Source organism: Hippopotamus amphibius, chromosome 5 (genome assembly GCF_030028045.1).
Source record: "Hippopotamus amphibius kiboko isolate mHipAmp2 chromosome 5, mHipAmp2.hap2, whole genome shotgun sequence".
NCBI lineage: Eukaryota > Metazoa > Chordata > Mammalia > Artiodactyla > Hippopotamidae > Hippopotamus > Hippopotamus amphibius.
Window position 1 is genome coordinate 112,179,112 of NC_080190.1, and position 23,836 is coordinate 112,202,947.

General features: G+C 39.5%; 1 protein-coding gene across 5 annotated transcripts in view; it reads left to right on the top strand.

Moving 5' to 3' along the window:
- The first annotated feature begins 5,500 nt into the window (after positions 1-5,500).
- STAU2 (staufen double-stranded RNA binding protein 2) overlaps positions 5,501-23,836 on the top strand; it is a 295,810-nt gene continuing 277,474 nt past the window's right edge. For 2 of the 5 annotated variants that reach the window (XM_057734230.1, XM_057734236.1), the window contains exons 1-2: positions 5,501-5,625; positions 12,049-12,114. In XM_057734230.1, the coding sequence (XP_057590213.1) occupies positions 12,097-12,114 (18 nt within the window). In that variant the 5' untranslated portion in view covers positions 5,501-5,625; positions 12,049-12,096. The remainder of the gene's footprint in view (positions 5,626-12,048; positions 12,115-23,836) is intronic. The other 3 variants (XM_057734226.1, XM_057734232.1, XM_057734228.1) reach the window with 2 other exon arrangements.

The window sequence follows — 23,836 nt, forward strand, 5'->3', positions numbered from 1 at the left end:
GATATGTTTCTGTGAATGTGTGGAGTTTTAAACGTGACCCTAAAATTCTTTGACATGCCTCCCATGGAGAGAGGGAGTCAGGTCTTGCCCCTTGGATCTGGGCCCTGTGACTATTTGACCAACAGAATATGGCAGAATTCACAGCATATCTGTGCCAGCTTCTGGGCCCAGGCCTTAACAGTGTCTTTGACTTCCTGTTGTTAGGAGCCCAACCACCATGCTTTGAGAAAGCCAAGCAGCTCCACAGGACATAGGTAGGTGTTCTGGGTGACAGCCCCAAAAGAGGTCCCAGTAGATGGCCAGCATCAACCACAGGTGTGAGTGAGCACGTGCTAGGGGCTCCCAGCCTGTGAGCTGCCCTAGCTGATACTGCAGGGAGCAGGGACAAGCCACTGAGCCTTGCCCCAACTGCCCGAACTAAATAAACTGCTGTTGTTTCGAACCACTAATTTGGGGGATGGTTTGTTCGTTCATTCATTCATTCATTCATTTCCACGTTGCATGGCTTGTGGGATCTTAGCTCCCCTGACCAGGAATCGAACCCAGGCCCTGGCAGTGAAAGCGCTAAGTCCTAACCACTGGACCACCAGGGAATTCCCTGGTGATGGTTTATTATAACTATAATATATTACTATTTCAGAATGTCATCAAAAGTTACCAAAGACATGAAAGGATGAGAAGGGATAAATAGCTGAAATGTTCAGGTTTTTTTCCTCCTTTATAAAAGGGAAGGGAGAAAGAATAGTGAAGTCTTTTGAAAAGGGGGTGGAACAGTAAGGAAAGATGACAAGGTGATTGCTAAATGATGCCTTTCAAAATAGACACAATTAAAAACTGTTAGGAGGGTGAAGGGGAAGCTGAGACGAAGCGAGAGAGTAGCACAGACATGTATATACTACCGACTGTAAAATAGATAGTCAGTGGGAAGTTGTTGTATAACAAAGGGAGTCCAACTTGAGGATGGAAGATGCCTGAGAGGACTGGGGCGGGGAGGGTGGGAGTCAAGGAAGGGAGGGAATATGGGGATATGTGTATAAAAACAGATGATTGAACTTGGTGTTCCCCCCAAAAAAAATAAATTAATTAAATTAAAAAAAAAAACTGTTAGGAGGAGTCATTGAACTTATTTAAGAAGCAACACCTGCCACTCCCACCATCCTGTGTTCAGAGATGTTATACATGTATTCTATTGCAAGGAAATTTAAATAATTACAAACAGGGCGCAAAGAAAAGTATCAGAAATTTAGGGTAACAATGGTGGAATAAAGCCAAATTGTAAATTGTCTCTCTGGAATTTTTTCCCACACTACCAACCAATTTCCTGGTTCTCTGGACACCAACTTAATAAGAAAGAACAGTTTTTCTTTACTAATCATGGAAACATTTCTAATACCAGATGTATGGATTTTCCTGTGTCTAGTATTTTTACCGTAAACATCTTTGTTGCAAACATTTTTGCGGCACAACTAGTTGGCCATAAGGCAATTTTGTCATAAAATATAAAATCATCAAAAATAAAAAGGACATAAACATGAGAAATGAATAACAAAATTAAAAAGACTACTGCGAAACCCAAAATGGTTGAATACATATAAGACGTGTATATTCATGGCAATACTTTGCAAATAACTGATTTTATTTCGTAGGTTGTACCTAAGCACTTGTCTTCCAAGTATTTTGTTCATAGTATTTTATACTTTTTTTTTCTTCTTGCTTTGTCTCTCATTCAGCATTGGATTTTCCTTTTTGCTAAAATTTCTTCCTTCATTAAGAGAGGCATCAGGTTCCAAATACTAGGATGCATATTTGTAACTGCATATTTGTGTTGTGAAAGTCTTCTACACTGTTGTGTGTTCTTGGTGTATTGTCACATGTCCATAGATGTTCCAAACTTCTGAGAGAAATGTGGGTTCAACTCTGCACCTTTGAGGCCCTCGGCCTCTTTCTTCTCCAATGTAGTAGTGTGTTTCAAAATAAGAAATCAACTTCTGGGGCAAATCATTGACACCTGTCAGCTCAATAAATCCATCGATGATGTCACTGACTGAAAGAAATGCTAACACTCAGTGCATTTAATTTTCTTGTTAAATTCGGCACCTGTTTCATAGCTCAGTTTTTCTCTGACATCAATGATTTTGCGGTAAATGTTTTTTTTGCCATAGGAAATGAATGGCCAGTTATAGTTGTATTCAGGTATATGTTAGAGAAAGCAATGATACCTGCTTTCTCAAAGTCGATCACTGAGGATTCAGGATCTAACATGGGACATAAATTTCTTAGACTATAAAAAAAAATCTGCTTTAAGTCTTTCTGCTGTTAAGTCTCTTCAGCTTTCTCAGAGTAAAACGGACCGATGAAGGATGCTGCTATTTGTTATTAATGTATGTAAGGTATATAACTGATAAGACATCTGGATTATGTTTAAATATTCTATCACATGCCCAATTCTTCACCAAATCATCTAAGCCAGATTCTGTGCCAAATAGCAAAATTCTGCACCAAATAGCAAAATTCTGCCCACATCATGTTATCTTCTATTACATAGCAAAAAAATTTCCCCATTTTCAAGAAACTTCTACTCATTAGGAATTGCATAACCATCTCTTTTTGAGGGGCTAGGAGGATCTTGATGATTCTTTTGCCTTCTAATATTGCATGATAAATTTGGTAAAGATGGCATTAGAGAACCAGCTGTTGTATCTAAATTAGTTAAAAAATCAATAATTAATTGATTATTCCAAAATGTGTATTGAATAATGTGTTTGATAAGACAAAAGATCTCTGTACTTTATTAAAAAAATTTTGTTTCCTTACTCTTAATGATGATACTTGCAATTTGTACAGTGTTTAGGCAGCTGATATTCTAATAACTATTTTGATATCATTATTATGGAAAAAAATTGAGTTACAAGCAATTGATTTATTAGTGAACAGGCAAATACATTGGAAATTTCCAGAATGGTATTCCAGTAGAGGTGAAGGATTGGGACTTTTTTCATGCATTTATCTATTCATTCATTTCTCTGTAAGTTTCATAAGGACAGAGAATTTGCCGATTATTTTCATTGCTATATTTTCCTGGGCTGTGACTAGTACTTGGTATGTAGTAGGTACTCAGTTAATGTTTGTCAAATTCACTAATCCATTCATTCAGCCAGTATTTATTGATCACCACGGGCACTGTGATAGATACTGGAGAAGCAAAGATGGTGGAAGTCTTTGTTTTTGTCTTCAAGGGGCTGAGGTATACTGGAAGAAACAAATACTGTGTAGTGATAAAAATATGTTTAGACATAGGCATATAAAAGAGAATAAGTTATATGGTGGGTGCTGGGGGACAAGATGAATTTTACAGGAAAATAGATGTCAAGAAAGGGTTGTTATAAGCAAAGAGATAGGACTTCCTTGGTGGTCCAGTGGTTAAGAAGCCATCTTCCAATGCAGGGGACTCAGGTTCGATCCCTGGGTGGGGGACTAAGATCCCACATGCCGCAGGGCAACTAAGCCTGTGCACTCTAGAGCTGCATTTCACAACTACTGAGCCTGTGCACCACAACTAGAGAGAAGCTCAGGCGCCACATGAAAGATCCTGCATGTCACAACTAAGATCTTATGTGTCACAACTAAGACCCCATGTGCCACAACTAAGACCAGACATAGCCAAATGAATAATAAAATAAATGTTTAAAAAAAAAATAAGAAAGAGGACATAGCTGGAAGATAAATCATGTTTTGTGATTCTAGAATCTGTCCTATTCAAATTGCTCAAACCTGACCATGAAGAATTTGAAAGCCTTCTTTTCTGATGGTTGAAAATGGTTGTAATGGTTCCTGGTAAAGACACACTGATAAATCTGCTGCTTTGTTTTAATCAGCTTCCAGTAGGACCACCCCTCTTTAAATATTTTTTTTCAACTCCTACACAAACATATCATTTTAAAGTAAAATCCCAAGAAGATCACAGATTGACATGTGGATTTTCATGCCACTCAGGTGATTTCATGTCCTGATGCTATCTACACACCTTGAGCAATTGAAAGTGCTGATTCAAGCTAAAAACAATTTTCTCTCTGATAATTATGGCTTCTAAAAATTCATTCTAAGGGTCAGTGGGTGGGCCGGGACACTGTGGCTTCGGGGCCAGGGGAGCCCAGGCCGGTCTGCCGAAAAGAATGAGTAAATAAAAAAAATTCATTCGATTTGCAGTTTAAATGTAATATGCCCATGGTCTCCTACTTAGTAAGCGGTAACCTGGCCTGGTTATCTAATTTGAATGCCCTTGCTTTTAACCACTACACTATACTGTCTTCCCTTGCTTTTAACCGCTACACTATATTGTTCAAAGAACTATCGGTTTTTCGCGATGACTGAAATCACAAGCCTGGTGGACATTTCTCAGGCAGCGAATTGAGGCTGGTAAGGAACCCTGAGAATAATAATACCAATGGATAAGTTTGTGAAAACACAGCAATAATTCTACTTCTAGACTGACTTTATTACCAGATTATATAGAGTGCCATTTACTAAACGAAGTGTCGAATTTCACCGGGCTTAACTGGGCTGAAGTTATCCGGACATCAGTAACCCACATCAAAACCAGGACGACTCAAGAAGTAATTTGAGTTTTCTGGCACTCTTGCCTCGACAGTCTAGAATCTAGGGCACCGTCCTAAGACGATCCTCCTATTTGATTCGAAGGATTTCTTTTTTTTATGATTTTCTTTGGTCGAGGAGGCTGTTCGGCCGCGCTGCGGATCTTGGAGAGCAGGTGATTACCGATCACTAGTGTTTTCCCGGCGAGACGGTTGCGCTCACCCCCTCCCCTCTCCCCCATCCTCTCCCCCTCCCAGTCTGGAAAGGTGCAGGAGCCGCTAAACCGTGCATCGCGCAGCGGCGGCCGGAGCAGACGCGGGATGGTCGCGCGTCCCCAGCAGAGCAGAGGCGGGCAGCGAGAGCGCCTGGGGAAGGTACGGGCGGGGAATCGGGGTGCGACACCACCTGGAAAGCGCAAAGGGTCCCCTGGGCGGGGGAGGCATCTGCCGAACGCAGGTGTGGAAGAGGCTGCCCCAGGCCCACCCTTTGCAGCCGAGGGGGCGGGGAGCCGGGCCGGGGACCCGGGGACTGCGGACAGGGCGGGGTCCCTGGGCGCTCGCTCGCCCCCTTTCCCAAGGGCCCCGGGGGACGGCCCCTCGCCCCGGGGCCCAGCCTGCCCGCGCCCGCACCGCAGCGCCCGCGGCGGCCGCCGCTGCGGCGGCCAGACGGCCGCCAGGGGGCGGGAGCGGCGCCGCGAACAATGGCCGCGCTCGGCCGCGGGCGGGCGAGAGGAGGGAGGGACGGAGGGAGGGCCGGCCGGTGCCGGGCGCGCGGCCCGGCGCGGGTCTGCGGGGCCCGGGTGTGCGCGCGCGCCGGCAGGCTGGGGCGCGGGAGCGGCTGCGTCGGCAGGGGCGCGCGGCGCGGGCCCGGGAGGGCGCGGCGGGAGCGGAGGGGAGGCGAGGGGAGGCGGGCGGAGGCGGGGGGCGGGGAGCCTGAGGGGTGGAAGCCGGCGGCGGCGGCGGCCGAGCGGGGTCAGTCTTCTGTAGTGTTTGCCAATGTTGGAGCCGTCTGCAAAGTGTCCCTGGCGAGAAGGTAAATACCCTCGTGGGGGGCGTCCGGGAGGCCCTGACTTCCGCCCGGCTGGCGGAGGAGACAGAGGGCGCTGGGGAGCCCTGCAGGTCTGCCGCGCGCGGCGAACCCCAAGAAGAGCGGCCCCTTCGCGGCCTCCCCTCCCCCGCACCTTCCCTCCCCGCTCGGGCTCTCTCGGGGCGGGAGGGGACGGGGAGGAGGAGGAGCGCGGGGGTCAGGGTGCTGGGGAGGAGGTGAATGAATTGGGGGGGGGGCGTGTGTGGTGGGGGTGGGATGACACAGGTGTCCGGAGGGGAGGAGCCGGGAGGAAGGCGAGGAGGCCGGCCCAAACGGCGTGCGGGGCGGGGGGGCGGCTGGGGGGTGGGGGCAGGGACCCAGGGGGTGGGGTCGTGGGGGCCGGGATGGGAACGGCCGGAAGAGGGGACCGCGGGTGAAGCGACGGTGAGGGAGGGCCAGGGCCAGGGGAGGGTCCCTGCGGGGGGGAGGGGAGAGGGAGGGAGGCCCAGCCTCGGAGGGTCTGCGGGGAATGGGCCGGGGGCGCGCCGAGGGCTGGTGGTGGCGGCGGCTATTTCTGTATAATGGGCAAGTGATAAAGACGTAATGGGGAAGGTAGGTGGGGCCGAGGGGACAGAATATATCTGACGGGCAAGTTCTGCCGTGGCTCCTACGAACTACTAGGGTGAGGGCTCGGCTTGCAGGGGTGGTTGGCAGTGAGTGACCTTGCCGAGGTGAAGGGAGTTGGGCGAAGAGACAAAGATCAGTTACAGAAGCCACTGTGTGAGGGCAGAGCCTCCGGTCCCCCCCGGGGAGCGCCGGGGACTGTGTGGATTGGGTCAGGGGGGTGTTCCGCAGAGGCCGTTGAGGAGACGCTAAACTGGGATTCTTCGGGAAGGGGGCGGGGATAATGGCCTCGGGGTTCTGGAAGTCCCTGGAAATATGTGCAGAATTTTGCACTTGTGGGTAATTTTCTTCGGAAGGGGTCTTCGCTTGGCGTGACGCGTCCCCCGGCCCCTTCCTCAAAACGTTTAGAACTACTTGGGTAGAGAAGGACCCTTCACGTAGGGGAATGTACTGAAGGATTTCAAACTGGGTGGTTCCTGCAGAAAGGATAGACACGGTCTTTTAAGGGTGTTTCACTGTTAGCTGAAAACCTTTATTTTTAATGTTTGATTTCACAGTTTTGGTGTACTTCTGTTGAGCATTACTTCTCTTCCTATGCATCCTTATGTTTTAAGAAAGTATGATGAACGTTTGAGATCAAAATTGTGTTGGGAGGGCCAGTTAATAGTAACCTTGTAGGAGAAGAGATTGCAACATTGCTCCTGGAGGCTATTTCTTCTCCGTGCTTGCTTTCTTAAGATGAGTCACACATACCGTTGTGAATTGAGCTGCAGTAGGGAAAAAAAACCAAAACAAACTTATTTAATAAAGCCATCAAAACCCAGACATTCTGCACCTCGATTGTTTTGTAATATGGCAAGTTTTTCGTTTGGTCTATATTTTACTGCAAAACACATACCACTTGAATTGTAGATTTGCTGCATTTTGCAGCAGGCCTGTATTACGTTTGTGAAACATGCCAAACTATGTGATGTCTATGGTTTTTTTTGTCCAACTATGTTTTCAACCCAAGTCGCCGTTGCCACATTCCTTTCCATGGCGGTGTACTTTGAAATTTATTCCGAAGTGATCATTAGTTGGTAGGATATAGTGCAGATTTCCTCACACATCGCTGCATTTTTCCTTAAAAACTTGTTTTGTATTTGTAAAAATGTTGCTCTATAATCCAAGTATGTACTGTTACCTTCAGATAGACTGCCATGAAATGTTTGTTTTAGTTTTTTATTTGGAAATAACTTCAAGTTTACAGAAAAGTACCGAGAATAATACAAAGAATACGCTGGTAACCTTAACTCAGTCAGAGTCACCAGTTTATCATTTACTTTCTCTCTTGTCACACACACATCCTGTTTTTTTCCTGGACCATTTGAGGGTAAGTTACATACATCATGGCTCTTTCCTCCTACATACTTAAGCATGGAAAACCATATAAATTTCACATTTTAGCTTACTTGGCTTCCCTGGAACGAGATTCTAGGAAGGAGTGGCTTGGTCTGATTTTCAACAAAGCATAAGAATATCAAAACTATCAAAGGTGGTCATCTACAGTATATAAACAATATAGAAAGGGAGGCTGAGTGGTTTTCCTGTGCTAAGATCAGTTTCTGGACGATATAATTGGGCAGTGTGTTGGGTTTTTTCCCTCGGAGTTAACCTCCTCATTGCTTCTATTACTCTGTCTCCTTTTCCTTTGTACACTTTGAGCACTGGATATCTGATCATTTATGTGTGCGAATCACAATAAAGGGGAAAAGTCTAGATATTGCAAAATTGAATTTTTTTGATATTAGACTGAATAGTGGGAGACATGCACGGTATAATCAAATCATATAGATATACTTGTGCCTCTTCTAGATACTCAAGAAAATATTGAATGAGTGTCTAGAATCCATAAGAATTATAATTTATATTTGTGTAGCATTGATTTTTCAATACATCCCTGAAGTTTTATATAGGATCCTTGCCATTATGGTGTTTTAGAGGTCAAAGCCCTTTGTTACAGGAACATTTTTAAGGAGTCGAGCTTTTATTTATAGTTTAACATATAATGGAAGGAAGGGGACTTAGAACCAGACAAAACTGAGTTTTCATCCTAGCAGTGTGACTGAGGAAGTAACCCAACTTCTAGAAAAATGGGGTTAACACCTGCATCCCAAGGTGATGAGGATTAAATGAGCTAATATAAAAATGGCAAAATATGGCACCTGGTATATAAAATTGGTGTCTGATAAATGTTTCCTTTTTTTCTTGGCTGGTAATATGTAGAGTTTTTCACTGGAACAGTTCATGGAGTGAGACTTCTGTATACTTAGAATATTTCATAGGCTCTTAGGAGATAGTAAAATTTATACTAAATTGTTTTCATTTTCTTACGTAAAAGTGGTTTTTTGGGGTAGCTACTTTTAAAAAGAAATGAAAATGAAAAACTTTTTTTTTTTAAATACTTTTTAAGGAGCCCATGAATTTTTTAGAGTAAGAAGCTTTGAGTTGGTATTTAGTTTTGTAATAGTTAGGAGTCTAAGAATGGAGATAGTAAATGTTTTTACTTTTCATTTGTCAGGTAAGACATTTAAGAGAGGATTGCCTGTCAGTTGTGGGATGGGTGCCAATATAAAATTTATAGATATATTAACTTAATGCCATTTTATAAAGCAGGATTTAATTGTTGAGGATTTTATAGATTTAATTTTGCACAGCTTTCAATCAGATGAGCAAAATGTAATTCATATTAAAAGCAGTGAGTGATAGCAGCAGTACATTTCACATACACTTTGGACCTTTAATTCATGAGTAGCACATCTTCAGTTACTGTGCCTTCTCTCCATAAACCGTCCTGCCTGTTTTCATTTAGTAGCTTGGAATCTGGAACTGCATGTCCTAATGTGCCTGACTGGATATCACTGTAGGGCATTTTTGGGACATGGGAATAGTTTTCTCTAAAAGTATATAGTTGTAATCGGAATGATGGTAGCTGGAAACTTTTTTGACAGAAGAGGGAAAGGTGGATTTTAGGAAACTGTAGGCAGTATAAAATGCTCTGCCTTTTATTGATGTGACTTGATATTTTATCAAGTTCTTTTAAATATAGGACAGTAGACCTGGGATGTCTTTAAAGAAGAAACAAAGTGTTAAAGACGTGCCCACTGTGGGCATTCCAGATTGCCCGTGGTATAGTTATAATAATCTTTATATTGATATAAATCTAACTTGTTTGTGAAAAAGAATAAGTTCAGAATTTTTATCCACTTACCTCACAGTGTTGTTACAGACATATTAGTTTCATGTTTTATACAGATCTTTATAATTGAGAAAGACTTACAGAATATTTAAAATTGTGTGATCAATTTTGAGTGAATAGGTGCTTTCATTTTTGCTTCTTCATGAAATTGCCTTTTGTGTATCAGAAGATTAGAACTTTAAAAAATGTACCCGTATATCTTATTGTGCCTACTTCTCAGGATCAGCCATCAGCGTTGCCAGACTCTAATATTGAAGAAACACATACGGGTCTATAGATGAGGATTTGTAACTTTTAGAGGCGTACATGAAATAAAAACAAAATGAGATTTCTCAAATTCGGTAAATTCTTACTAAATAATGTTAAGTTCTAGATAGTAAGGGACATTAGATCACTGCTTTAGATGCTTTTAGTGGTTTATTCGTGTTTTAACATCCAAGTGAATTGTTTTTAATTAAAAAAAGAAAATTGGTTTGGTTTGTAGTTTTAGTTATAGGAAGCGTATTAATACCGTTTGACAGATGCAATACTTTTTAATGATTTCATCTTTTGAATAAAATGTAAATAAGTTTCATAATTTACTACTTTCACATTCTAGCATTACTCATTTGCTCATGTTGAAGAGGGAATTGATTTTTTTGGTCTACCTAAATATATTAATTAATACCTAAAGCACCAAAGAATTATAGGATTTTAGAGTTGAACGGAACTGTCTTATCTATTGTCACAAATTACCCCAGAAATTAGGAACTGAAAACAACAAATATTTTTTATCTCAGTTGCTATGGGTTAGAAATCTGGGTGCAGCTTATCTGGGTGCCTGTGGCTCAGGGTCTCCTAGGAGGTTGCAGGTAAGCTGTCTGTGGGGCTGTAGTCTCATCTGAAAGCTTGACTGGGGGAAGGTTTGCTTCTGAGTCATTCACGTGACTCTTGGCAGGCTTCATTTCCTTGGCGGGTATTGCGCTGAAAGCCTCAGTTTCTTTTGGGCTGTTGGCCCAAGGCATCCCTCAGTTCTTTGCCATGCAGGTCTGACTATAGGGCAGCTCACAGTATGGTAGCCAGCTTCCCACAGACCAAACAGGTGAAAGAATGAGAGCAGGTGACACCCAGGAGGGAATTAAATGATGGTTTTTCTGTAACCCAGTCTTTAAAGTGGTAGCTCGTTATTATTTCAGCTGAATTCTATTTGTTAGAGGCTGCCTACCAAAGGATTTACATTTACTTTTTAAAGATTAAAAAAAAGAGAAAAAGGAAGAAAATAGAAGCAAGAGAAAGAACTCAAAGATACACAAAGCAATTTACCAAGGCTCAAAATGTGATCTGAAGAGCTTGGACTAAAACTCAAAACTCACTGGTACTCAGGCCTTGAGCTATCTGTGCAACATGTGATTCTCTTAGAAAATATAAAAATTGATATAGATGCTGAGGTCACTATTGTAAGAAATAATTGAAAGCTTTCAGAGTCATTTTGAATTGACTTTGGTTTGTCACGCTGAAAAAATGGTAGCCAAATATATATATATATACACACACACACGTATGTACGTTCATATGGTATCTGTGTGTATATATATATATATCAAGAAGCTTTGCTTCTGAGGGCAAGTTCAGTATTAAAATTTTATAACATAAAAATTTCTACACAAGTGATTGGGTTTAGCTCTGTTGGTGTATACCAAATTGTGTCGTTGCTTTTTAGATACTTTTTTTGGGAGGACTGTACATAATTTTTAATGTAACTTTTCCCATTACATGGTTTATTTATTTATTTATTTACATATTTATTTATTTGGGTTTTCCTGCCCTTCTTTGATATGTATTTTTAAATTTAAGTGTGGAAGAGATTTGCTGCATGAAAAATACAACCATGGCGAGGAGGTCAGGCCCATAAGGAAACAAATCCAACTGTAACAGTGGGATGTGTCAGGATGGTGATTTTCATTTCGAAAATTTTGTGTAAAATTTCAACATGCATGCTGTCTTTATAATGATAATAAAACCATAAACAGGAGAAAAAATACAACTAGATAATCTTACTGTGTGCTCTTTTCCATACCACCGAAGAATATGTGTGTGCTACATCTTCTCTAGGCTTAATTTATCTTATAGAGGATGGGAACAAAGCTATTTAAAACCTTACTGGAGCAAGGGAAGTATATATTAAATGTTAATCTGAAACTTTTACATTGTTTTAACAGCTTCACTTTTGCTGAAACTGTCGTAGAACTCTAGAACCAGAAGGGGCTTTGTTCAGCCTAGATCTGTATTGTCCAGTGTGGTGGTCACTAGCCACATGTGGTTATTTCCGTTTGAATAACACTAAAGAAAATTGAAAATTTACTGTCTCAATTGTTTTAGCCACATTTCAAGTGCTCGGTAGCCACATGTGGCTAGTGGCTACCGGTTTGGACAGCAAAGACATAGAGCATGTTTATCATCGTGGAGAGTTCTATACTGATTTAGATCTACTCCGTTTTATATTTGGTTTTGGCCAAGGGCATGTATTTAAAGTGTTAATTGTGATCACCAACTAAGTTGAACTTTATTTCTTCATTTTCATTTTCTAGTTTTTGGAGCCGTGAGGGATACAGCAGTTTGGTCAATATTGTTTTAACATGCTTCAAATAAATCAGGTGAGTTTGTGTTAAGGCATGTCACACTTATATGGTGCTTGGGCCATAAATCGTGGAGCATTTTAACTCAGCTTTTCTATAACCATAATCTGACCACCGCTTTATAGACTAGTTACATACTATATATTCATCATAGGAAGACTGCAGGGCAGGTTGTGTAAGGATTATAGCGATAGTCCTGAAAGTTGTTAAGTTTTGAGCATGCAGAGCAGAAGGGTTATCTGTTCTTTTTGACATCACATCCCTCCAGGACTTGGTGTGTTCGGAATGCTTGTGGTCATGATCTAGCTTTAGTAGGTGGCAGTTCTGCAGACTGAAAGCATTTCTAGTGACAAATCTCGTGAAGTAGTTGTATCAGTGTGTTAAAAAAAAAAATCCTTTTCTAGGGCACTGGAAAAGGCTAGAAGGAAGTGCTCTGCTAAATAAACTGTAGCAAATAATGCCTTAGACTCACTGTAAAATATTTTTTTTAGGTCCTGACATTTCTCCAAGAACTTTATATATTTAATCTTATCCTTTCTTAACAAAAAGGGCATTGTATCATAGCTATAGTATTAGAAAGTACTTTGTTTTATTTAACATTTGCAAATCAAGAGAGAAGTAATTAATTTGATTTCAAGAAGTAAATTTTTTTGTGATTTGAGGAAGTAATGCATGATCCCCCCCAGCCCCCACCCCATCCAGCTCACCTTGCATAAGAAATCTCCAGTTCTTGTGCATCACACACCATCTCTAAGCAAATGACTTCTAAGTTTATACCTGGTCTAGACTTCTTCTCTGAGCTCCAGACTTAGGTAGTAGTTACCAACTTGACCTCTTAACTTGGATGTCTTTATGCATCTCAGACTTAAAGTGTGCCTAGGAAACAGTCTAAGTGCTTGAGTTAAACTAGACTCTTTCAGGTCCTAGATTGTGCAAGGTTGTTGCAGCTTTACATCTCCCTGGACCTCTTCCCACCCACCCTGTGTTTGGTTCACTTGACTCCCAGACCTAGGATTTGCTCTCATAGCATCCTGGGCTTCTATTTAATGACATCCTGACTTTCAAAGTTTTATTAAAATATGTAATATTATTTAATGTCTTCCTTGTTAGATGTTGTGCTCCATGAAGGCAGTGACTTTGCTTGTTTACCCTCATATCCCCAGGTCCTAGAATAGTTCTTATTGTGTATGATTTTCATGTATTTGTTGAAAGAGTGGATAAATGATGCTAGGGTTGTCACTAAAGCAAGGAGATCTCCATTCTTGTCAACAGTAACCACATAATGGTGCTGCCAATTTTGGTATTATATGATGCTGCTTTACACAGATGCCATTCATGTGAAGTCTCTCCCTTATGCAAAGTCGTTTTTTGATTTTCTCCTTGAACTAGTTAATTTTCTTGTGCAACGAATATTGCTTTCATCAATGACATTACTAACATGGGCTAAAGGAAATCGTACTATGCTTAGTGCTTCCTGTGCCTTCACAGTTGCTGTCAAGTCCCATTTGATGCATTGATGGAGCTTTATGAGACATGGCTTACAAACTGTGTTGTAGGTGTGAAGTTCCCCCTAAGTGACTGCACGGATACCTGCCATTAATTATATGAGTACAGTTTTTCTACCATAGACAGATGGAAATGATCATTCATTTTATGTCAGGCAACATCATTGAAAATTATAGTTTGTAGATTAGTCCAGTGAGGATTTACTAACCCTCTGTGCTACTGGTCATGTCGAACCAGGCATTGCAAACAACTTGGCAGCGTTCTGCATGGCCACAGCAGTTCCCTGGGCTTTGGCTAGAAATTGTCCACAGTGCCTGGAGAGATACATGCTTTCCTTGTAACAGATATGTGTTCCTTGGTTTGCTTCAGGACCCTCACTTATTATTGACAAAGTTTTATCCCCCAAAACTGTCCAAGTCTGAGGGGAAAAGCTAACTTAATTTGGAATAATAGAAGTTATAGAGAAGAATATCTCTTCATCCAAACCTAAAGTCACATTGAATTCTCAAACTTATGACTGATTTTTATGTTTTATTTTCACAGTGACTGCTTTCCTATTAGAGAGAGGGTTCTCAAGGTAAATGTGAAAAGACATGAAAAAGCAATGGAAGCTGACACTCATTGTGAAGCAGTTGAGATTTTTACTGCATAATTTTCAATATTATCTTTAGGATTAATAAATAACTTTTTGTTTTCTTAAAATGCCTGAATAGTACTAGCAAAATATTCCAGATGTGTTCCTAGAACTAATGAAAAGTGAGGCTGTTGAATACTGGGTTACTTGGTGTCCTCTTTGATATTAATTCTGCCTGCCATTATTAGGGAACGTAGGAATGTTCCATGTTCTGCCACCACAGTGACACTTCTGCCTTTACATTGTGCTCCTCATTTTTACTTTTGCCTTTTAAGAGTGTGTGTTGTTATCCATGCACAACTCATGTAGTAAAATTAGGTGGTATAGATAAGTAAAAAGGAAGAAAAAGATCACAAGTAATTCTACTATTCTTTTACAGAAATAATCACTGCTAACATTTTGGGGTGTATACTTCTAGGTTTTTTTTTCTATGCAGGTATGTTTTTATGTGACTGTTATTTCAAAAAACTGGGATTATGTACGTAATATTCTTAAGTGACTTAATCCATAGTTTAGAAGTACTAAGATTTATTTAATCGAATCCTTATTGTTGGACAGGTTTTGTATTATAGTTAGTGCCACAGTGAGTATCTTTTAAAATATAGACCTGTGTTCCTTTGTCCATTATTTTCTTGCAATTAATTATTAGAAATGGAAATACTAGTCAAAGGCATATGCAGATTTTAAAGATATTTGATGCGTAAATACCAAAAATACAAAATTATATCTATTAGAAGTTTGAGTGCCTATTTCCTTATTTCCTCGACAGATTTTCAGTCTCTGTTAATCTGTCTGACAGAAAGTGATATTTTAATTTGCATTTCTGTGATTTGCTTATATTTGTTCTTTTGTGTTTTCTTTTGTGAATTGCTTATATGTGTCCATAAAAGGCATCTTTACCTTTTTATTTGTAAAAATTCTTTGAATTATATCCCCTTGAGAGTTTTCGAAGCTAATATTTATAATCATTACTTTATATTTTTTTCATTCAGTATTCAACAAATAACTAATGGTAACCTATGTTTCCAGGGTACTGTACTAAGTAGGAGTTTGGTATATTTTGGACCTTTCTCCCTGATGATTAATTACAAGCCCTTAGGGAAAGGAAACCCATTTGAACATTAAGCTGTAGCAAATATAAATTGAGAAGGCACATGTGCTGTGAAATACGGTTTAGAAATTAGTGACTGAAATAGGGTAAATGTTTTGGGATTAGTTGGTGAGGCACACTTGACCAGGCAGTGTGTCCTAAGGGGTTGGGAAGTCTACCTTAGGCAGCTATAGCATTGGGAGAGCCCAGCAGTTGGGGATTAACAGAGGTCTAAGTGGTAGTTCCTTTTAAAGAGGTTTGGTAGTAGCTGTTGGGAACATGGAAGATAAGGGGAAGCTTTAAGGCCTGACTCAAGTGGAGTAGAACAGGAAGGACAAAACAAAATTTCAGTGCCAGAAGAGTGAAGAATCCTATAGGGCAAGAGGGAGCCAGTGTTACATAGAAAGAATAGAATTGTATCAAGGTATACTGTAAAATGTAAAGCCAGGGTTTGGTCATTAAGAAACAAAAGGCCTAGGTTTTAGGGGATAATGATACTATCCTACAGGTTTGTTGTGAGGAGTTATTGAGATAACAAAGGCCAAATGCTTAGCTTTGGGCCTAGTACTCTTGCTACTGCTGTTAATATTTTTATGACTGGTGTCGTTGCTATTGCTGCTCTGGAGATTGATGAGAAAGGAGGACAGACATTTAAGTTGGTTGTTAGAGTAAGTAATTGTTTGGGGGAGTGAAGCACTTGGCCTTTTTCAAGACCAGGCCAGCTACATGTGCTCTTCTTCCCTTTCTTGCCATAGGCACTGGAAACTCTATCCTTTTCACTTAAAAGTTGCTGATACTTACTCTTAGTTATTTTTTTCTCCAAGTCTGCCTTTGGAGTAGGATCTACAATCTGCCCATTTCTCTTGAAGTCATAGGATGCAGTGTACAGTTAGAGGATTAAAAAATAGTAAACACAAGGAGGTTAAAATGTATAAAAAGGACTTTGGCTTTCTGTCATGTTGGCATAACAGGATTTATCCTCTGTGTAGCCAGCTTCCAAGATGGCCCCCAATGATCTCTGTCTCCTGATATTTATACCATTATGTAATCCTCTCACACATCTGTTTGTGTGGCCAATAGGATATGGTAGAAGTGATGAATTGTTTCCAGGGATAGGTTTTAAAAGACATTGTGGCTTCTCCATCCTCCTCTCTCTCCCTTTGTGTCACCCTGCGTTGCTGACTCTGAGAGTAGTTAGCTGCCATGTTGTGAATAGCCCACTGGAGAGGCCCACGTGGTGAGAAATTGAGGCCTCCTGCCAATAGCTAACAAGGAGCCAAGGCCTTTAGCTAACAGTGTGTGACTGAGCCTTCTTGAAAGCACCTCTTCCAGCTCTTGTCAAGCTTTCAGCGCTACCTAGACTGCTGGCCCACCAGCATCTTGACTGCAACCCCATGAGAGATTCTGAGCCAGAACCACCCAGCCAAGCTGCTCCTTGATTGCTGAACCTTAGAAACTATGTGAAAAAAAAATGCTTAATTTTTAAGCCGCTAAGTTGGGGGTGATTTGTTATGCAGCAATAATATACTCTTTTTCCTTAAACAACTTGAGAAAATGTAAATATGTGATCAGTGGTTTTCAGACATTGGATGACAGTGGCAGCAGACTGTGATCCCTAAGAGAATAGAAGCAAATGAGGTCAGCTCTTGTATTGTACCAGCTTACAGTAGAGCCTAGAGGTTGTTTACAGTCTGCAGTGTGGGGAGGAGGAATTGAAACAGAGCCCAGTTTTTTTGGGATTAGGAAACAAAGATAAGAGTTTGAGAAGGCCAAGGTCGTTATAATTGTAGATCAGAGTACCAGAGAGACAGGAGCTGTAGGGGAGAGTAGTGAGTATATATTAAAGAGTGCTCTCAAGCATGTATGATGCATTCTGGAGAGCTGCAGAGGGTTCTTCTTGAGTCTTTGGCTCAGTTCTGATCTGTAGATGCATTTCAGGACCTACTCAAAGAACTACTGGAAAGCAGTAAGGAAACAATTTCTGGAGCTCACACAAGGCTGGGAATAGTTTGTGTCTCCACTGTCTAGAGTATGAGGATCTTCTAATACATAGGGCATTGGAAAGAGTCTTCAGGAGGCTCCAAGTGATCCCAGGTAATTTGTGCATCAGAACAAAATCCAGCACTGTATTGAGGAATACAACACTGTGTTGTATTCAGAACCCAGTAGTGCAAAATTCACAGTGTTTGTTTTCATCCAATTCAAAATTAAAGTGATTGACTCACCTTGAATACGGGATAGAGCAGAAGATCAGTAAGGAAATGGAGGACTGATTAGACCTAACAGATATATGCAGAGCATTCAGCAACAGCAGAATACAAATTCTTACCAAGTGTACATAAAGCATTCTCCAGAAATAGGCCATGTGTTCGGCCACAAAACAAGTCTCAATACATTTTGAAAGATTGAAATCATACAGAGTATCTTCTCTGGTCACAATGGAATGAAGCTAGAAATCAATGACAGAAAGAATACCAAAAAACTCAAAATTATGTGGAAATTAAACAATACGCTCTTAAATAACCAACAGGTCAAAGAAGAAATCATAGAGGGAATTAGAAAATAATTAAAAACAAATGAAAATGAAAACAATATACTGTAACTTATGGGATGCAGTGAAAGTAGTGCCCAGAGGGAAATTTATAGCATTAAACACCTACATTTAAAAAGAACCATCTCAAACAAATAACCTAACTTTTTGCCTTAAGAAAACTAGAAAAAGGAGCAAATAAGACCCAAAGCTAGCCAAAGAAAGAAAATAATACAGATTGAAGTGGAGATAAACAAAATAGAGAATGGGAAACAGTCTAGGGAATCAGCAAAACTAAAAGTTGGTTCTTTGACAAGAGCAACTAAATTGACAAATCATTAGCTAGACTGACAAAAAGAGCAAAGATGCATAAAACTAAAATCAGAAATGAAAGTGGGTACATTATCATGACCTTAAAGAAATAAAAAAGATTATAAGAGAGTACTGTGAACAGTTGTATGCCAACAAATTGGATAACCTACATGAAATGGACAGATTTCTAGGAACACAGATTACCAAAACTGACTCAAGAAGAAATAGAAAATATCAACAGACCTATAAGAAGTAAACAGATTGAATCAATAATTAAAAAGAAATCCTTCCCAAACAAAGAGAAGTCCAGGACCAGATGGCTTCACTGATGAATTCTACCAAACATTTAAAGAAGAATTAACAACAATCCTTCTCAAACTCTTCCAAAACATAGAAGAGGAGGGAATACTTCCTAATTCATTCTGTGAGGCCAGTATTACTCTGGTACCAAAGCCAAACAAAGACACCATGAAAAAAAAAAAAAAAAAAAAAAAAAAACCAACTACAGATCAGTATTCCTTATGAATATAAATGCAAAAATCCTCAAAAAAAAAAAATACTAACAAACTGAATCCAACTATATATAAAGGATTGTGCACCATGACCAAGTGGGATTTATTCCAGGAATGCAAGAGTGGATCAACATAGGAAAATCAGTCAATGTAATCTACTGCATTAATAGAACAATTAGATAAAACCCCCACACGATCACCTCAGTTGATACAGAAAGCATTTAACAAAATCCAACACCTGTTCATAATAGAAACACTCAAAAACTAGAAATAGAAGGGCACTTCTTCAGCATGATAAAGGGCATTTATGAAAAATTCATAGCTAACATCCTATTCAATAGTGAAAATTTAAAAAATTTCTCCTTATGTTCAGGGACAAGACAAGGATGCCTATCCTTACCACTGCTATTCAACATTTTACTGGAAGTTATAGCCAGGGCTGTTAGACAAGAAAAAGAAATAAAAGACATCCAAATTGGGAAGGAAGAAGTAAAGCTATCTCTATTTGTAGATGACATATTACCATGTATTGGTATATAGACAATCCCAAAGAATCTACAAAAACCCAAATAGAGCCAACAAATGAATTCAGAAAGTTGTAAGTACAAGGTCACACAAAGTACAATTGTGTATCTGAATACCAGCAGTATAGAATCCAAAAAGGAAATTAAGAAAACACTCCCATTTATAATAGCATCCAAAAGCATACAGGAATTGAAAGACCTGTACTCTGAAAACTATACAACACTGTTGAAAGAAATTAAAGAAGACCTGAATAAATGGAATGATATTTTGTGTTTATGGGTTGGAAGACTTAATATTGTTAAGATGGCAATACTATGCAAAACAGTGTACATATTCAATATAAATATGTCAAAATTCCAGTGACCTTTTTTGCAGAACTTGAAAAGCTGATCTTCAACTTCTTATGGAATTGCAGTGGGCCCAAATAGCCAAAATAGTCTTGAGAACAGAGTTGGAGAGCTCATACTTCCCCCATTTCAAAAATACTGTAAAACTACAATAATCAAAACAGTGTGGTACTGGCATAAGGAAAGAGGTATAGACCAATGGAATAGAACTGAGAGGCTAGAAATAAACTAATACATATATAGCCAACTGATTTTTGACAAGATTGTGAAGACCACTCAATGCAGGAAAGGATAGACTGTCCAACAAATAGCTCTGGGACAACTGGATATCTGCATGCAAAACAATAAACTTGGAAGCCTACCTCACACCACATACAAAATGGATCAATGACCTAAATATAAGAACTGTGACTCTTATAACTCAACAGTAAAAGACAGCCCAACTAGAAATGGGTAAAGGACTTGAATATACAGTTCTCCAGAGAAGGTGTACAAATGGCCACCAGGCACATGAACAAATATTCAACCTGATTAGTAAATAGGGAAATGCCGATGAAGTCACAGTGAGTACCCCTTCATGCTTACCAGGATGGCTGGATTCAAAGAGTCCAACAATAACAAGTGTGGGTGACTGTGGAGAAATTGAAACACTTGTACAATACTGATGGGAATGTAAAGTGTTTTAGCGTCTGTGGAAAACAGTTTGGCAGTTTTTAAAAAAGTTAAAACATGGAATTACCATGCAATTCCACTCCTAGATGTATACCCAGAAGAACTGAAAATAGGTATTCAAATATATGTATACACATGTTCACAGTAATAGTATTTAACAATAGCCAGATGGTGGAAGCAGCCCAAATGGATAGATGAATGAGTAAACAAATTGTGGTACATACACACCATAGAATATTATTTAGCTGTAAGAAAAGATGACGTACTGATGCGTGCTACAATGTGGTGAACCTAAAAACATTTTGCTAAGTGAAAGACATCAGATGCCAGGGTCACATATTGTCTGATTCCATTTATATGAAATATCTGGAATAAGTAAATCTATAGAGATAGAACACAGATTGGTGTTTGCCAGGTTCTGAGGGTAAGGAGGAAAGGGGAGTAACTGCCTAATGGGTACTGAGTTTATTTTGGTGTGATAAAAATGTTTTGGAACTAGGTAGAGGTGGTGGTTGCACAACATTGCGACTGTACTAAATGCTGCTGATGTCTTCACTTTGAAATGGTTACTTTGATATGTCAATTTCATGTAAATTAAAAACTTAAAATACTTGCAAAGATGCATGAAAATATGACCTGTAATTAGGGTAAAGAAAATCAGTAGAGGGAGACTCAGAAATGACAAAGATGATGGATTTATCAGACAAAGCTGTAAAAAGAGTTGCTATTAATATGCCATCAATGTTTAGGAAGGTAGAGGAAAATAGGAAAATGGTGAAATAGAAATAAAAGATATGAAAATATGTTTAGGTGGAAATTCGAGAAATGGAGAATGTAATATCTGAAATAAAAAACACTTAATGGAATTAATAGCAGATAAGACAACTGGAGAAGAAAAGATAAGTGAGCTTGAATATGTAGGAATAACAACTATCGAAAATGAAGCACAGAGTGAAAAGACTGAAAAAAAATGAACAGAGCATCTGTGAACTGCTGGGTAATATTATATAGTCTACAATAAATTAATTAGATTCTCAGGAGAAGAGAGGGGGAACAGGAAAATATTAGGATAAATAATGACTGAATATTTTCTGTGTTTAGTGAACTAAAAAAACAAAACCAAAAAATTATGAACTCCATAGATCTTTAAAGCTCAATGAATCTGATTTGAAAGACACATTAAAAACAAACCAAAAAAAACCATACCAAGGCACGTCATAATCAGATGGCTGAAAATCAGTGGTAGTGGAAGGAAATCTTAAAAGCAGTCAGAGGAAAAAAAGACATTATGAGCAGAGAAATAGAGATAAGAGTGACAGAGTTTTTGTTGGAAACTGCAAGCCAGGAAAGAGTGGAGTGACATTTTTAAAAGACTATCATATAAAAAATACTTGTCAACTTTGGATTCTATTCCTACTGAAAATGCTTTCGAAAAGAAGTAACTTGTCATACAAAGGGACTCATTTACAAAACAGAACTAGACTCAGACATAGAAAGCAAATTTATGGTTACCGAAGGGGAAAGGCAGGGGAGGGATAAATTATGAGTTTGGGATTAACAGATCCACACTGCTATGTATAACATAAACAACAAGCTCCCCCTGTATAGTACAGGGAATTACATTCTGTATCTTGTAATAACCTATAATGGAAAAGAATCTGAAAAAGAGGGACTTTCCTGGTGGTCCAGTTGTTAAGATTTCGCCTTCTAATGCCGGGGGTGTGGGTTTGATTCCCTGGTTGGGGAGCCAAGATCCCATATGCCTTGTGGCCAGAAAACCAAAACATAAAACAGAAGCAATATTGTGACAAATTCAATAAAGACTTTAAAAATGGTCCATATCAAAAAAAATCTTAAAAAAGAAGAATCTGAGAAAGAATATATATGTATTTTATATATATATATAACTAAATCACTTTGCTGTACACCTGAAACTAACACAACATTGTAAATCAAGTATATTTAAAAAAAAAAAACTTTAGTGGAAACAAAAAAGAAGTGACATTTTTGTTTTATTTTTAAATTTTTAATTGTGGTAAAAAGCATGTAAAATTTACCATTTTAACCATTTTTAAGTGTATAGTGGCATTAAGTACATGAACAGTGTTATGTAACCATCACCATCTGCAGAAATTTTTGATAGTCCCAAACTGAAACTCTTGTACCCATTAAAACACTAACTCCCCATTTTCCAATTCACCAACCCTTGTCAACCACCATTCTACTTTCTGTCTTTCTGAGTTTGACCACTCTAGATATCTTGTATAAGTGGACTTGAACAATGTTTGTTCTTTTGTGACTGGCTTATTTTACTTGGCATGTCTTCAAAGTTCGTTCATGTTATAGCACATGCCACAATGTCCTTTTTAAAGCTGAATAATATTCCATTTTATGTATATACCACATTTAGTTTATCCACGCATCCATCGGTAGACATTTGGGGTGCTTGCACCTTTTGGCTGTTGTGAATAATGCTGCAGTGAACCTGGGGGTGCAAATATCTGTTTAGGTCTCTGCATTCTGTTATTCTGGGTATATATCCACAAGTGAAATTGCTGGATCCTATGGTAATTCTATGTTTAATTACTGTTTTCCATAGTGGCTTCACCATTTCACATTCCCACTAATAATGAACAAGGGCTCCAAGTTCCCCATATCCTCACCAATACTTATTTTCTTTCTTCCTTCTACCCTTCTTTCCTTTCTTTTTCTTTTCCTTTTTTTTTTGCTAATGGCTATCTTTATAGTTATGAAGTGGTATCTTATAGTTTTGTTTGCATTTCTTTGATACTAGTGATTTTAGTATCTTTTTTTTTAAGTATTTATTTATTTATGACTGCACTGGGTCTTGGAGCGTGTGGGATCTTTGTTGCGGCGGGTTTAGTTGAGGCATGTGGGATCTTTTATTGTGGGCATGTGGACTTCTTAGTTGTGGCATGAGAACTCTTAGTTGTGGCATGTGGGATCTAGTTCCCTGACCAGGGATCGAACTTGGGCCCCCTGCATTGGGAGCGTGGGATCTTACCCACTGGACCACCAGGGAAGTCCCAGTGATTTTAGTATCTTTTTATAGGCTCGTTGGCTATTTGTATATCATCATTGGAGAAATGTCTATGCAAATTCCTTACTCAGCACTCCCCTGCTGTAAGACAAATTAAAAAGAATGTCCTTCAGGCAGCAGGAAAATGAAAAAGATGAAAAAAGAAAAAAGCAGAAATGAGTTTAATCTCTTAAAAGGTAATTTATTATTTAAAGCAAAAATATTAAGGTATTGTGTGGCTTATGCATAAAAGTACAATGCGTAATAACAGTAGCTTGAAGGTTGAGGGAGAAATGGAAGGATTTTAAAAAAATTTATCTGTTTTTGGCTGCATTGGGTCTCTTGCTGTGCACAGGCTTTTCTCTAGTTGCGGTGAGCAGGGGCTACTCTTCATTGTGGTGTGTGGGCTTCTCATTGTGGTGGCTTCTCTTGTTGTGGAGCACAGGCTCTAGGTGTGTGGGCTTAAGTAGTTGTGGCATGCGGACTCAGTAGTTGTGGCTTGTGGGCTCCAGAGTGCAGGCTCAGTAGTTGTGGCATATGGGCTTTGTTGCTCCATGGTATGTGGGATCTTC